This window comes from Tachysurus vachellii, chromosome 12 (assembly GCF_030014155.1).
Source record: "Tachysurus vachellii isolate PV-2020 chromosome 12, HZAU_Pvac_v1, whole genome shotgun sequence".
Lineage (NCBI taxonomy): Eukaryota > Metazoa > Chordata > Actinopteri > Siluriformes > Bagridae > Tachysurus > Tachysurus vachellii.
Genome location: NC_083471.1, coordinates 19,786,655 through 19,802,350, shown reverse-complemented (window position 1 = coordinate 19,802,350; position 15,696 = coordinate 19,786,655). Strand labels below are relative to the sequence as shown.

Genomic DNA, 15,696 nt, shown 5'->3' with positions numbered 1-15,696 from the left:
CATCAATCATGCACAACTTCATATTTCACAGCACTAACATCTTGTCACATTACCCAGATCTATATGATCTCCAGGAGACGATGATGTTGTAGAAACAAATCTCATGCAATGAATATGTTTTATTATAAAGAAACTGCAGAAACTGTGAAAGATCAGTTTGCTAAAATTTAAATAATATGGAATTTCACTAACCCTTATGCTTCGTCATAATGCTCAAATATTACCTTAAAACATTTTTTCCTTTTTCTTTAATATATTTTCCTCAACATATTTCTTAAATAACATCCCTAAATCTTGGAGCAGAAAGTTAAAGTACACTGATGTAGTATTTAGTAAGTGATCCCTATCATTATTTTCACATTTGTTTCTTTGCCCTAAATATAATCCTTTAAATGTGAGATTAAAACATGTTAAAGATAAATGACAATTAAATCACCTACAACACTTGAAAAAAATAAAATAAAATAAAAATACAAACACCCCCTTAGAGAAAAGCAAGCAAAATTCCCATAATTAAAAAAATAAAATGCTCAGGTGCACTATTCTATTAAGCTTTATTTGTTTAGATCATAGGGATATTTATTATATAATTCATTATTTATAATTCTTCTCACATATTTACCTAAAAATCTGATATTTAGATAGATATTTTTCAATTATTACTAGCAGAGGCAAAACACTCAAATCTCTTAGTCTGTTTGTGTGTGTATGTGTGTGTGTGTGTGTGTGTGTGGTGGGGTAGAGATCTGAGCTCACATCATAAATCTTGTGGGGGGGATGAAAAAAAAAAGAAAAAAAAAGAGAATAATTAAAGGTTTTTTATTCATGATATGCATTTGATTATGCTCAGGGTCTGTCATGGTTCAAAACCCAGCAGTGAGTGTTCAAGCTGCAGTGACGTCCTCGTACTTAATGATCGCCTCAGTCTGTGAAAGGGAACAAGAAATGTAACATAATCAACAGGACGATGTGGTCTTAGCTATTACCTCTGATCATTTTGGTGGTCTTGACATTTCTATAATTGCTGCTGAAATTATGAGAAGCAGTAGGTGAGCTGATCTCTCATGCAGTGCATTTAATAGCCCTGCTTGGGGAAAATCCTTTAATAGCTATGCTTGGTCACTCTCTAATCTAGTTCCTGGTTTATGGATTAATGAAAGTATCACTTGTGTGTAGTGTAACATCCTCACTTAAATGATTCATGCTGAGTATGTTGCACTCTTTTGCAAAACATTAAAAACTTGATAAAGACAACTTATTTCTTAATCCTTCCTTTATCGGTCACTTGCTCTTTATTAATTATTTGGACAGGATTGTATTCCATCATATGCAGATTTTATTTCAATTCATTCATTCATTCATTCATTCATTCATTCATTCTTTCATTCATTTTCTACCGCTTATCCGAACTACCTCAGGTCATGGGGAGCCTGTGCCTATCTCAGGTGTCATCGGGCATCAAGGCAGGATACACCCTATTTTTTTGCCAACCCATTGCAGGGCACACACACACACTCATTCACTCACGCACTACGGACAATTTTCCAGAGATGCCAATCAACCTACAGTACCATGCATGTTTTTGGACCGGGGAGGAAACCGGAGTACCCAGAGGAAACCCCCGAGGCACGGGGAAAACATGCAAACTCCATACACACAAGGGGGAGGCAGGAATCGAACCCCCAACCCTGGAGGTGTGAGGCACACATGCTAATCACTAAGCCACCGTGCCCCCCTATTTCAATTCATTTCAATTTTATTGGTATAACACCTTTAACATTAGATGTTGTTGCAAAGGACATTTACAGGAATAGCGAAAGTTCTAAATAAAAATTTGTTTTCATTTCAATTTATATTTATCCTTAATGAGCAAGCCAGGGATAACAGTGGCACAGAAAATCTCTCTGAGACGGTCTGAGGAAGAAACCTTGAGAGAAACCAGACTCAAAAGAAAACCTGTACTCATCTGGGTGACACCAGATATAAATAATGCCCTTTCTACAACTGTATATAGTCAAATGCTGTTGTGTAACCAGGACCTTTGAAACAACATCCTAAATAAAATCCTTCCTGCCAAAGCCATCAAATGTTTCTGTCCAGATCAATTATATCTGTTTTTATCTACTTTTTTTATGACTGATTCTTTTTGAGTGATCAAAACCTAATATCATTTGCAAGCTGTTACGTTTTGCATCGAAGACAATTTTTGACTGCTTCTAGTTTCTGTATTTTGTCATCTAGCATCCATATCCACTTCCTGTCTTATGAAACAAAGACGAAGGCTTTAAAGGAGCCTCTGAATAGGGTGAGGGAACAATAACTGGGTCTCCACACTGTCTACACCAAGAGCTAATTAACAGGAGTAATAAAATAAGATCAGTCAAAGAGCACAATCCTATTTAAAGGGGCAGATTAAAGGGGATAATAAAATATCAGCTTCGCGTATCATGCTTCATTTTTTCTAGTAAATAAATATTTAGTGCAACACTTACAGTATACCTAACTTGAAATGCCACCAAATAAATAAAAAAGATCATAGGACAATCTGTGAAACTATAAACGGAGGAAATGTGCGAAAAGTTTTACGAATTTCACTCAGTGAAACAAATCCCATCCAAATTGGGTTATAGAGTATGTCTCTGTCTCATTATCCATGAGTGTTAGAGAACAACAAAGTGCTTACCAGTTTTTGGCACAGCTGTGCAGGAGAATGCTGGAAGCAGCAACTGGTGGTTAGATCTATCCACGCTTGGCTCTTAAGTTCATCTCCCTGGAATTCATGCTGAATCCTGAAACCAATCAAAGGTCACGTAAAACATGTGGATTTCGAGGTATCAAGAGCCATGCTAATCTAGTTGGCTTAAATTAGATTGCAATTACGTTGCTTTCATGCTATTGGAAGGGATTATTTAGAAGTAAAATGTAAAATAACATAAATGCAAGCAGGGACTTTCTATCTAATTCATTTCGCACCTGCAATTAGATTTACAGTCATAAGTCCTAAGCCTGAAATCTATTTTGGCAAGGATGATTGCATGAGCAAATTCATTTGTTCCAAGGACATGTATAACCATTGCAAGATGAAGATAAGACAAAAAATATTTACTAAGTCTTAGCATTAAGAAAGTTCAGATCAGATTATTCCTCTCAAAATGCACAGCCAAGCTGCTACTGTTGGGCCCTTGAGCAAGGCCCTGAACCCTCTCAGCTCCTGGGCCAATGTAGCATGTCTGACCTTGTGCTCTGACCCCAACCTCCAAAAGTTAGGAAATGCGAAGTAAGAATTTCACTGTGCTGTAATGATTATATGACAAAATAAAGACTTGTAAAATTATTTACATTTTTTAAAAATCATGGCACAGATTTTGTATGAGCTCTGCGGTGCACACCTACACTCAGCATTTACACGGAGCCAGTAAAAAGATTCACCTATTTACTTTATCTGTTACATTTTGAAACGTTTGTTTTGCCAGTATATGAGTTTCTCTACCTAAATATTTGACTTCACACCAATGTTTGTACTTATTATCCAGAATCTAAGTCAATTTGGGTCTATTCTGGCTAATACTGGCTTGTTAAAATCCTTACAGCCAGAAAGCGGCTAAAATAATCACGCTGTGACTTTGACGTCAATGGTTTCTCCCAGTTGGAAAGCGCCATTTAGAATTATTCTCATACAAATACTGTGCTATTATCAGCCACATAAGCATTTTTATAGTTGCATTAAAGCAGCCCCAGTCAGCTAACCCTGGTTAGTTAGATCATATGATAAAGTTTGTGCTTACTAACTAAAAACTTGTTTATCTTTAAAAACTTTTTATCCGTTGTAAATGGCTTCTTTTCTAGCACAGGACTTAAAGCCTAATGGTGGGCAGAAACCATATGTTGAATGAAAGTGATATTTGTTTAAAAGGCATTAGAGATTAAAAGTTATAATAGAGGAAATCTGTGGGTGGAAGCAGACTTGTCCATATGCACAGTACACAGAATAAGTTTTTTTAAGTCTCACTTTGTTTTGAATGCAGGCAACTCCAATTTAAAATACTGCAAGCAGAAGTCATCAATCAGGGACACAAGTGCTGCATCTTTCTCCAATTTGCTTTCCTGTGAAAACAAGAAAGTGAAAGAACCGATATTCTTGGGTCAATGTGACAAGCCTGGCTTCTGGTGTGGCAGAAAAACAAAATGCACTCTTCTAATCAGACCTCAGTTTTGAAGAGGTCACAGCTACTACCGTACACTCGGCCATGAATTCTTAAGCCTAAGTGTAGCTTTTTTCTGAAATTAAATAAATAATTAAATAATTGATTTGGGGGAAATGGAGAGAGAGAAAAAAAACAGCATGCTTGGTGAGGTAGGAGCCTAGACATGCTAATCATGCATGTTTACCCTCGGGTACTAAGATTCAGATTTAATTAAATGTGTGTGCTAATGACTCCCAGTGCTGTGCTGTCGCTCCATCTGGCATAAAAGTGCTCATGGACTTAACTGGAGAGATTTCAGGAAGAAAAATGAAGGTGTAATCACAATCAATGTGGTGACATTTCAGAGTCAGAGGTGCAGCCTCAGAGGCTACAGTGCTGCATAACCGAGCCTTAAGCATACTAAACAGACCTGACTGTACATTAGCTGCTAATTTACCGTAACCACTGTTTAAGAGCTTATCGGTGAGGTTGGGAAAGTAAATTAGTGTAAGTGTAAAGGTCGTCACAGAGAACAGCACCAATCAGTACGCAGAATATTAGCAATTAGTGCTGCAATGACTGAACAGGAGGCAATTATAAATGACTGTATGAATCATTGTTTAATAATGCAGTCCTGGTGAAATAGTCCCAATGCATTTATGCAGTCCCAATCATTTATCTTCAGTAACTGCTTGTCAGGATTAAGGTGGATCTGGAGTCTGTCCCAGGAATACTAAGTTTGAGGAAGGAATGCACCCGAGATGGGTATCAATTCATCACATGGTACTTTGCATACACATTGTCATCAAACTCCACACAGACAGGAAGCTGAGTTTAGCTTCGAATCAGGGCCAATACTATCTAAAAATGTACACCATTTTATCAAATTCATATAGTCTCATTAAGTTCTCTAACACTTGATTCACTGGATAATTTCTGCTGTAGATTTGTTCCTAAACATGCAGCTTTATGAACAAAGACAGTCTTGGTGTTACATGTGACTGGTCTGGATAGTACCACTTGGAGACCATGACGGTGACTTTGAACTGCACGCTCGGGTCTTGACTATATACAGTTGTAGAAAGGAAATTATTTATAATTCCACTCTCTGCTGTCACCCAGATGAGGATGGAGTCTCTTTTGAGTCTGGTTTCTCTCAAAGTTCCTTCCTCATATTGTCTCAGCGTCTTTTGCCATTATTGCCACTGGATTGCTCATTAGAGATAAACATAAATGAAAATTGTCAATTTTATCATTTTATTCAGATTTCTTAGATTCCTATAAAGTGCTTGGTGACAATGTACACGGTTAAAAGCAATACAAATAAAATGTAATTAAATTGAATCAAATTGTCCTGCCTTCATCCCATGACTCATTCATAGTCTGCTCATATTTAACTTCCTTTCAAAACACTTCTAGATTGACTTTATTCAATATGGACTAGAAGAGTAATCGTTTATATTCACGAAGAGGACGGGTTCCCGTTGAGTCGGGTTCTTCTCAAGTGCATCTTCAACTCAAGGAGTTATTTCCTTGCCACTGGCTTGTTCATTATATTTCTAAAAATGCTTCTGTATTTCTGTAAAGCTGTTGTTATAGAAAATGCAATGCAAATACCGTTTCCTAGAAATTAATGTGATCACATGAGTTGGGTAGAATGTGTAGAGTCTCCAGAGAAAAATCTTTATCACTATCTCCTGCATGTTAACAGACTTTTGACAATTTTACTTCCTCGGGTTTACCTATTTTATTCTCTAAATCCAAAAAAAAAAAAAAAAAAAAAAAGATCAAATTTAAATTCCAGCACTGTCTTAATGAATTCACTCTGGATTCTGGCTCTGACTCTCAACCAAATGTTTATTTTATTTTATTTTTTTAACATTTTTTTTTTTTATCTGCCTACAGTATTTTTATAAAAATAAAACTAAATGATAGGTTTTACAAAATCTAAAACTAAATGCTAGGTTGATTTAGCCTGCAGGCGTCATATGTAACATGGTTTTTTTCATGTTCCTTTTGATAAAATCCTGCAGAATCCTGATGAACAGCTCTAGTCTCACACAGATGCCAACATTCATATCTACAATCCTCCATCCCTCTAGATCCCCTTCAACAACTCCCCCTTTCATTGTCTTACTAATTTCGTTTTGGCCAGTTTCCACCCACCAGCTAGCACTTCTTGTCATGCGACTACTCCCTACCAGCAACATGTGAAGCCAGCCAACTGAATCATTCTGAACTGCTGCTCATGATGGTGTTGATGAAAACCACCAAATAAAAGCAGAACTCTTAAGTTCTCTAAGTGCCATTTCTGCTCCTGAGACCCATTTCTTAAAAATAGCGTATATAGAGTCACAGCCATGATTCCATAGTTTAATGCACTGAAAGCTTGTGCCACAGAATTCACTTTTTCTCCAGCTCCACCCTCATCCATTAGCCACAGCTCAGATATATATGTTGCATCCCATTTTGTCTTATCATCCTGTCAATCCTATTAGGATTGTAGCCAAATACATATACATTCTTCAAGCTCATTTATTCTAAAATGGACACTAATGCTGATATGAATGAGGCTCGGTATGATTGACATACACGGCCAACTTTGCTCTCATGGGCTCCTGCCTGCTTCTCATCGCAATCTCTATTAAGAAAAGGGTGACACTTTTCTGTTGTGCCACTTGGGAAACTAAATAGTGCACCTTAATACACTAGCTATTTCCTTTTTGGAAGCTATTTCTTGTTTTCATGCTTCCATATCCAGATATTTTTTGATATTTAGTTATTTAGTTTTTGATTGCTGCCTGTGTTGTGGTCTTAGTGCCCATGATAAATGTATACAATCACTGCTGTAGATTGTCTAGACCTATCCTTAAACACGCATCACCATGGTGATTGTCGAGGCCTACCTTTAAACATGCTGTGGTGTCATTAGTGCCTGAGCAGCAGGCTGACACTGTACTTCTCATATGATCCTGAATTGTTGTTAGCACTGGCAATGAAACTGACACATGTTTCACCCCAATCTGGAACAAATATCTGGAAACAGATAAAAAGACATACAGAATACCTCAAGCTTATATTACATATAAACAGTAGGTTTTAGCACCATATCAATGCTTATTGCAGTTTATATATAATCAATTTGAACACAAACTTTCATAGTCAGGTCAGCTATAGCCTTTATTATTCATTCAGACGTGTTTGCTAGTTACAAGCGTTATTATTGCTTATCATGTATCTTTGCCAGGGAGGCAAGGTATGAACAATTTTTTTTTTGCATCCTGTTATGACATTCTAATTCAAAGACTGTTTTATCATGGAAATATCATCTATAAAGAGATGAACACATAATCACAAAATGCATTTTTTTCCCATTTTCAGATCTGAAAGAGTTATATTATAGTTGGTGTTGTGGGAATGGAGTCAGGTGTCACTGTGGTGTAATTTGTTTTTTGACCACAGATTTTCCTACTTATAACATACCCTGCAAAAAATCAATAAATATATTTCCCCAGAATAACAAAGTAAAGCTTCTTTATATTTTATAATGCAATAAGATGTTGTATCAGGTGAACATTTAGCAGTCTCATGTGGTGGTAGAAAAATTTGGCCTGTCTAAAGGTGTCTGCTGTAGCAAAGTGTTTTTTCCCCATACATTCAGTGTAATATTTTTATCAAGTTGTTCTTTTGGTTGCTCCCCCTTCGGGGTCATCACAGTGGATAATCTTGTCCATGTATTTGATTTAGCACAGGTTTTACACTGAATACAATAACTGACACAACCCGGCCATTTTACCCTGGCTTGTGACCGGCACCAGCACTCAGTGGCTGGGTTATCATCCAGCCAAGAAATCAAATATGAGCCGAAGCAATGAGAGCATTGGACCCTGCCACTGGACCACCAGGGGACATCACATATTCATGAAGATTTGAAAAAAAATATTTGTATATGTTTGTGCTGTAGCAAAATGAACATACATTATCAGTTTTATGTTATGGGCTGTCAAAAATATCAGTGATCATCATCATCATCATCATCATCATCATCATAAAAGGGAGCTGATTGTGTGCTTACACACTCTGCACAGATGGCATTGATGTTCTAAAAAGTTTGACAGTCTTCATGAAAGAATAGGAAATTTAGCCAACAAAACAGAAAGCACTGAATTATTCAGTGAACATTTCAGCACCAATGTAGGAGCTGAAAGTGATCATTCATGTGAAAAGATGGTGATGAGGTTTGTATTTGAATGCCATAAATTTGTATAGTGAATAAGTTTGTGAATGTGTGTGTGTGTGTGTGTGTGTGTGTGTGTGCACGTGTGTGTGCATGTGTGTGTATAGTGTCCTGAGATGGAATAGTGTATTGTTGCTTCATACCCAGTGTTCCAAAGATCGCTTACTAAAGATGGTTGAATATAAGAAAGAAAGAGAGAGAGAAAGAAAAAAAGAAAGAAAGAAGCACAGTTAATTGTTGGTACCAAAGAGATAAGATCAAAATGATCTGATTCAATCTTCTCTATTCTCTAATTTGTGAGATTATGGAAATCCTTACAATTCTAACAACAACTTGTTAGATAAAGACAGTTACAATCACACTTCAGTCAATTGCGGTAATTATGAACACTTCCAGGATATAATATTCAAGTTTGTTTCGAAAACAATACAGGCATCTACTGTATATATGCCAAGACAAAATGAAGGGCTCAAGCCGGTCGTGCTTTTCCAGTATAGAAGGTAAGCCATGTAGAGAAGACCATTTAATTACAGTCTTGGATAAATTAATCATGGCCTCACTGGGAAGCTGACAGCCTCAGCATGGACTCTCCCTTTCTTGTCCACCCATGCGTACAAGTTTTTTTTATCAGCTGTGTGCAGCACGTCATAGCCTACTGTGCATAAGCCTACCATGCATTAATGTGTTTGTACTAAACATTATGTGCTAGGATAAGGTGCAAAACTGAGCAGAGAATTTCAAACACAGTCAACATTGAACTGGTCTCAATAAGTATATCCAATGCTGATAAATAACATGAAAGTTAATCCAAAACTTGCATTTTTTACATTTAGAGTCGTTTATGAAATATGAGTGATTTAGATGTGTGATTAAAAATAAACCAAAAAATTATTGGTCAAGAGCGGTGAAATTATCGGTTGAAATACTCTATATACAAAAGTGAAACAAATTCCATCTTGTCCAAATTTTAGATATATTAGGTTTCACCCGGTGTTTGTCATTCATGCATTAACTCAACACATTTTTGAAATCTTTCATAATTGAAGAAATTCATATGCTGCTAATACCATTATAAGGGATGTTAACACTTTACTGTACTTAGCTGACATCTAGATTTGCTGACATCTACGACAGGTCATTAATCTGGTGTCTGTTTTATGTTTGTTTGTAGTTTGTATAGTGAATACTGTTAGTTTTCCGTCTTAGAAAGCAGTTCTGTAGGATCTTTCTGCATGTCTCGCTCAACGTAGATGCTTATTCAGCTGTCAGGAAGAGTGCTGCTGTCAACTGGATGCCAAGGTGACATAACACTTGCACGAATGACAGATTTTTGTTGACATATTGATGTGTTTATTATACTTCCTTTTACAGCAACTTCCATCGATTCTCCTCTATGACGTCTCCTGAATACTAGCTCGGTTCATCATTCTCATTCAGGTCTTCTTTCTAGGGTATATATATCCATACAGAAGTCTCAGGACTTTCTTAAATTCCTGTCAGCCAAACTGTCCAGGAAAGTTAAGCACTGTTATCCGTGACTGACTTATTGACTCTTGGCTTGCTTGCCTTCTTGGCTTTTTTATGTTCTGCTAATGTTTGCTCCCAGCCACTGCCTACCTGTGTATCCTGCATTTTTGGAAAATTATTATAATCATCACACACACGGATACTAATTGTCCCTAAGAGTCAGATGCCTTGTACTTTAATTTAAGTGCCTTGATAACTCATTTTGTAACTGATTGTACAGCTGGTATTACAATATAAAACTATGCACTATAAAAATCCCCTCAGAAAACAGTCACTCATATGTACAATTTATAACCGAAAAATGTTCTTTTTTAAGGCAGGTAATACATTAAAAGAATAACAAAAATAACAGTGATGTGAAAATTATAAATTGGAAATGCTGGAGCTATTGATGATAAATAAGAAATAGAAGTAGCTGAAAATAGTCTATTAATAGTGCTGGGTATAGGGAGCTCATTAAACTTTGAGCAAGATTATTTAATTACGACCATTGAGCAATGTCTTTAACCCTCAAATGTATGAAATTGCAGAAAAATTTGTCGTCTGACATGTTGTGTAGGCTAATAAAAAATTCCGAAGTAGAAATCACAGCATTATCAGGATGCTCGGTGAATTCTGGCACTGAGAGTTCCTCAAGCTCAGCATCATCAGTCGAAATTCATAACTACATCTATGTAGACTCTCAGTGGTGCTATGACCATCTTCCAACCTTAATCCAGACAGCAGAATCCCTCCCCATTTTCAAAAAACAACCAAAGACCCCCACTTAAAAAAAACCTGTGCTCATGGTCCTCTAGCACATGATTAAAAATCTTGTAAAATTCCTTATATTGTCCTCTGTTTCATATATCACTTTTCTTGTATTTCCTTAGTGTGCATTTGTCTCAATGCAAAATTCAAGTCCAACCAGTTGGAAATTCTGAATATGTCCATATGAAGAGAATACTGTATGTTATATGCATATATGAGAGGATTTTTTCTTCTGTAGATGAAACATGCATTTATAATAAATAATAAATGTTAACGTGATCACCTGTCAGTGCGATCTGGATGGGTTTCTTCACAGAGTTGGGATGAGTGGACCTGAGGAACGTCTGAGGATGTGACAGGATATCTTTTTACAGTATCCATGCAGGTGATGGCATCTAGAGGGGCTTTGCTGCAGCATCTTTGCAGTTCCTTAGACTTGTTGCCTCCGTCCTTACAGAGGACCTTTTGAAAGCTGATAAACTACCAAAGATTAGGACAAAATATTACCCTGGTCATACTGTTCCAGGTCATGTGACGTATATACAGTAAATAAATAATGAACACTTCTTATTTGAGGGAATCGTTCATATTTTGTACTTAGCTATTCAATCTCCAAGATTAAAATTTCACCGAATCCCTAACAGGAAAATGGATTAATATTAAATATATAGGCAAAAAGGAGAATAGGAGGGTTAACGGAACTGGGAGTGAGACTGTACGCCTTCTTGTCTTACCTCTTCAATGACACATTGAGGCTGTGGTTGTAAACAGCATTTTGCAAGTGCAGACTGAAACTGCTTTGAAATAGCCAATGCTTCTTCGAATGGTACACTCAGGAAGCTTCCGAAATAGGCAGTCAGTCTAAAATGATAGGACAAGTGACATTTATTTCACAGTTCCAAGTCAATAGCTAATTCCTACCCATCAGAGAAGTCTATCCTTCCATCTGTGAGGACGAGAGCTAAGACGTGCTTCGTCCAAGACATGTGACAAATAAGCCACTGCATCAGAACTGATGAATCAGGAACTGATGCTCTTGTGACGTCATGGAACAGCTGAATACACTAACTGCCTGCTTCTGTGAGCATAAGCACAGAAACGCCCTCAAATTTCCTAGCAGCACTTTAATTGAAAGGAAGGCCATCCGGGACACCCATAGAGTGGGCCAGATGTCCTTTCTTACACTTCCGGTCACAGATGGTATCGCTGGCATTCAGATACGTCACCTCCTGACTAAAGGATGAACACTTATACAAGTGATATTAATGACATTTAGGTTTTTATATGCTACCACATTTGGATACGCATCATATTATTTTAATGTCATAAAGACATCCTCATAAAGAAATGTGGTAGCCTAGTGGTTAAGGGGCTGGATTACCAAATGGAAGGTTGTGAGTTTGATTCCCACATCTACCAAGCTGCTGCTGCTGTGCCTCTGAGCAAGACCCTTAATATTCAGTTGTATAAAATGTAAGTCACTCTGGATAAGGGTATCTGCTAAATGCTGTAAATGTAAAGATTTATGGCTTAGGAAAGTGTTTTTTCTTTTTTCTTTTCTTTTTTTTTTTTTTTTACAAATAAAATAGTCATATAAACCTCCTTATAAATAAATTAAAAACGAGTTTCATTGTGTCTCGTGCCATGTCCAAGATATTATGGCATCATTGTTTGTGCTGGTCAATTGCGTCAATCTATGAGGAATAAAACAAGTAGGCAAACGATGTTATTGAAAAAGAATCAGAAAACTTAACCCTTAACATTTTTTTATTGGACAAATTGAAAAATGTTTAATGTTCATATAAAGTAATATTAAGGTTATATTTGTAGATAAATTATCATTAATATCATAGCCATTATTGATCTTACAGATTAAATGAGCAGAGCAGCAAATGCTCCAGTGGTTCAGTGACTTTTTTGTTATTAAACTGAAAGATGCATTTACCCAGTTTTGTGAGATCTCAGATTCACTTCATTGTTACACATGTTGGAGAGAAACTTCAGAAAAATAGCCAAACTATTCTCTTGATACCTCTGTAAAGAGAAGATGTTTTTCAGTTATTTCTCATCACCAGCATCTTCATTTTAGAACAAAACTCATCATGATAATCATCATCATCATCGGCATGATCATCATCATCATCACTATGTCATGAATTAGCATCAAACGCCATATGCCACAATGCACCAACTACATGAACCCATGGCCTTCTTGGACTACAGTCACACATTGTGCTCAGTGTCACGTTCATGGTCAGCAGATTACTGATTGCACACCTGGACACTATCACTACTCATGTCGCCTACCATACCGATCCTTAAGTCTGATTGCGGTTCAGGGTTTTTATTCTGAATTATTAACCTTGTGATTTTTGTCTTGATCTGTGATTGTTCATCACCTGACATCATGCCTGCCTCTTGACCTTGAAAAGTTTTTAACCCATTTTGATAGTTTTTGCCAGTTTTATAATGAAAAGTTTTCATTACCATGTTCTGTCTGAAGCAGTGTCAATTATCTCATATCTGTAGTAAATAATAGAATCACTGGTTGTGCACTATGTATATTACCATGGCTGTTGTTGCATTGCCTTGTCTTGCTGTAATATTCTCTATGGTAATTTTTTTACTGTAAAGTCTAGAGGCAGGCAGATTATGGACTGTTCTGGTCTGTTTTCAGATTATGGACTGTTGTGGTGTGTTGACAGATTATGGACTGTTCTGGTCTGTTTTCAGATTGTGGACTGTTGTGGTGTGTTGACAGATTATGGACTATTCTGGTCTGTTTTCAGACAAATGTACAGTTGTGGCTGTAAAGGATTCTTATGTCCGTGGTACGACGAAATCAAGGCAGTGGTCTTCACATTCTGTAGAAGTCCCAGGAGAAAAGCGTCCATGCACTAGATTCACAAATGTCCTGCGATGATCACAATCTGCTATGATCATAATCTGTTTTCAGATTATAGACTGTTGTGGTGTGTTGACAGATTATGGACTATTCTGGTCTGTTTTCAGTTTATGGACCGTTGTTGCCTGTTGACAGATTATGGAATGTTCTGGTCTGTTTTAAGATTGGGGCAGTGGTGGCTCAACTGGTTAAGGCTCTGGGTTGTTGATCGGAGGATCTGGGTTCAAGGCCCAGCACAGCCAAGCTGCCACTTGAGCAAGGCCCTCAACCCTCCCTGCTCCAGGGGTGCTGTATCATAGCTGCCCCTGCACTCTGACCCCAACCTCCTTAGTTGGGGTATGTGAAGAAAAGAATTCCACTGTGCTGTAATGTATACTGTATGTGGTGATAATAAAGGCTTCTGTGCCCCGTTCTATTATGGACCATTGTGGTCTGTTGACAGATTATGGAATATTCTGGTCTGTTTTCAGATTATGGACCATTGTGGTCTGTTGACAGATTATGGACTGTCTGCTCACCATAAATATATTAAAAAATCATTTAAAACCAACACGAAGAGACTGACGTTCACATTTTAGTTAACAAGGGCTTCTCTTTGTGGCAAATTGTGGGCAATTATATTCTTTAGGTCTGTATTCCATAAAATTATTATTATTATTTTAATGTTTAACCTAATAGTGTGCCACTTGAGGAAAACCTAAATCATACAAATTATGGGAAACAGGAATAACAAAAAAAAGGGGTCTTCTGCCTTTAACATACATTGACAACTCTATTTCAATAAAACATAAAGAAATGGCACCAATCCGTCATACGGTTTTTGTTTACTTTGAAATCTTTCCTGTAAATAAAGAACTAATATAACAAACATGGCTATAAAAATATTTAGGTTATATACAGACGTATTGTGAATTGCTAACTCTAAGCTAAGTGTGCTTTCCTAATGCTGTCAACAGAAAATATCTAATTATATTAATCAGTGATTATTTCAGCACTGATGAAAGAACAATAATTGTTTGTTTAAAGAGTGTTGAGGAAGTGAAAGTTAACAAAATGCTGTGACTGAAATATCCCTCAGAATAAGAGACTGATGTGAATAATGTTTTATATCTTAATCGATCAATATAATCTTAGATTGTATTTATTATATGTTTAATTAAACACAAATTAATAGAAAAATACTAATTGCTTTTAAAGATTAGGGAAGTTATTTAGAAATATCCAGAGTTGCTAATCATAGATCTTGCTAAATTATGGCTAACATACAGTACACACAATATGGTAACATATTGTATTTCAGTTCAGGAAAATAACTACATAGTTCCCAGATCATATATAGTAGAAATGTCCAAATTTGATCACGTCCAAGGCTGTCAAACAAATATACACTTTTATAAGTAATCATTTAAGTGGAGGACGTGAAGAACAAGCCAACATTCAGATATGCCACTTTCTGTAAGGTGCTCTGGATAAAGGCATCTAGAATGTGTAAAAAAGTGCAAAGGAAAAAGAAATTAGATGGAAATTGAATGTGAATGGAAATGTAAAATTATTAGGATATCCTTGTTCAAACATAGCAGATAGTGATCCGAGACCACGCTGGTATTTTAAAAAACAAATGGGAATGGTAATAAATACAGTCTTTATTATCTTCATTTAGAAAGCAGCGCATGTATCAAATGGAACCAACCTTTTTGTTTCATTATGCAGTGGGAAATGGAATAAATTATTGGTAGCAATATTTCTTTTGCTGTTGCTGTTGGCTACTGCTCTGTCAAAGGGATTTTCTCATTTTACAACACTTGTTCGAGACATAAAATAGTCACAATGGAAAGTTTCTAATATAAAGATAAGCAAGGCAATATGGGAAAAAGCCTGATTATAACACAATACTAGAAGTTATGTTCTTGCGAGTTGGCGGTGAAATGAAATGCCTGAAAGGAGGATTTTGTTTGTGCTCTCTCACAAGTTCTACTGCGCACAAGCTGCAAAACATCACTCCTTGACTAAACTTCTCTATGTGCTATGAGGAAAGCAGGAGCAAGGGTGGCTGGGAGGAGGAGAAGCAAAAGCGAGCCAAACTGTAGTGGACC

General features: G+C 36.7%; 1 protein-coding gene across 1 annotated transcript in view; it reads right to left on the bottom strand.

The window, feature by feature from the left end:
* Window positions 1-805: 805 nt before the first annotated feature.
* Window positions 806-15,696, bottom strand: part of gc (GC vitamin D binding protein) — a 52,627-nt gene continuing 37,736 nt past the window's right edge. The window contains exons 6-12 of the mRNA XM_060882727.1: window positions 12,644-12,732; window positions 11,433-11,559; window positions 10,982-11,178; window positions 7,091-7,220; window positions 4,010-4,104; window positions 2,684-2,789; window positions 806-926 (exon numbers count right to left, since the gene is read on the bottom strand). Of these exons, the coding sequence (XP_060738710.1) occupies window positions 885-926; window positions 2,684-2,789; window positions 4,010-4,104; window positions 7,091-7,220; window positions 10,982-11,178; window positions 11,433-11,559; window positions 12,644-12,732 (786 nt within the window). The 3' untranslated portion in view covers window positions 806-884. The remainder of the gene's footprint in view (window positions 927-2,683; window positions 2,790-4,009; window positions 4,105-7,090; window positions 7,221-10,981; window positions 11,179-11,432; window positions 11,560-12,643; window positions 12,733-15,696) is intronic.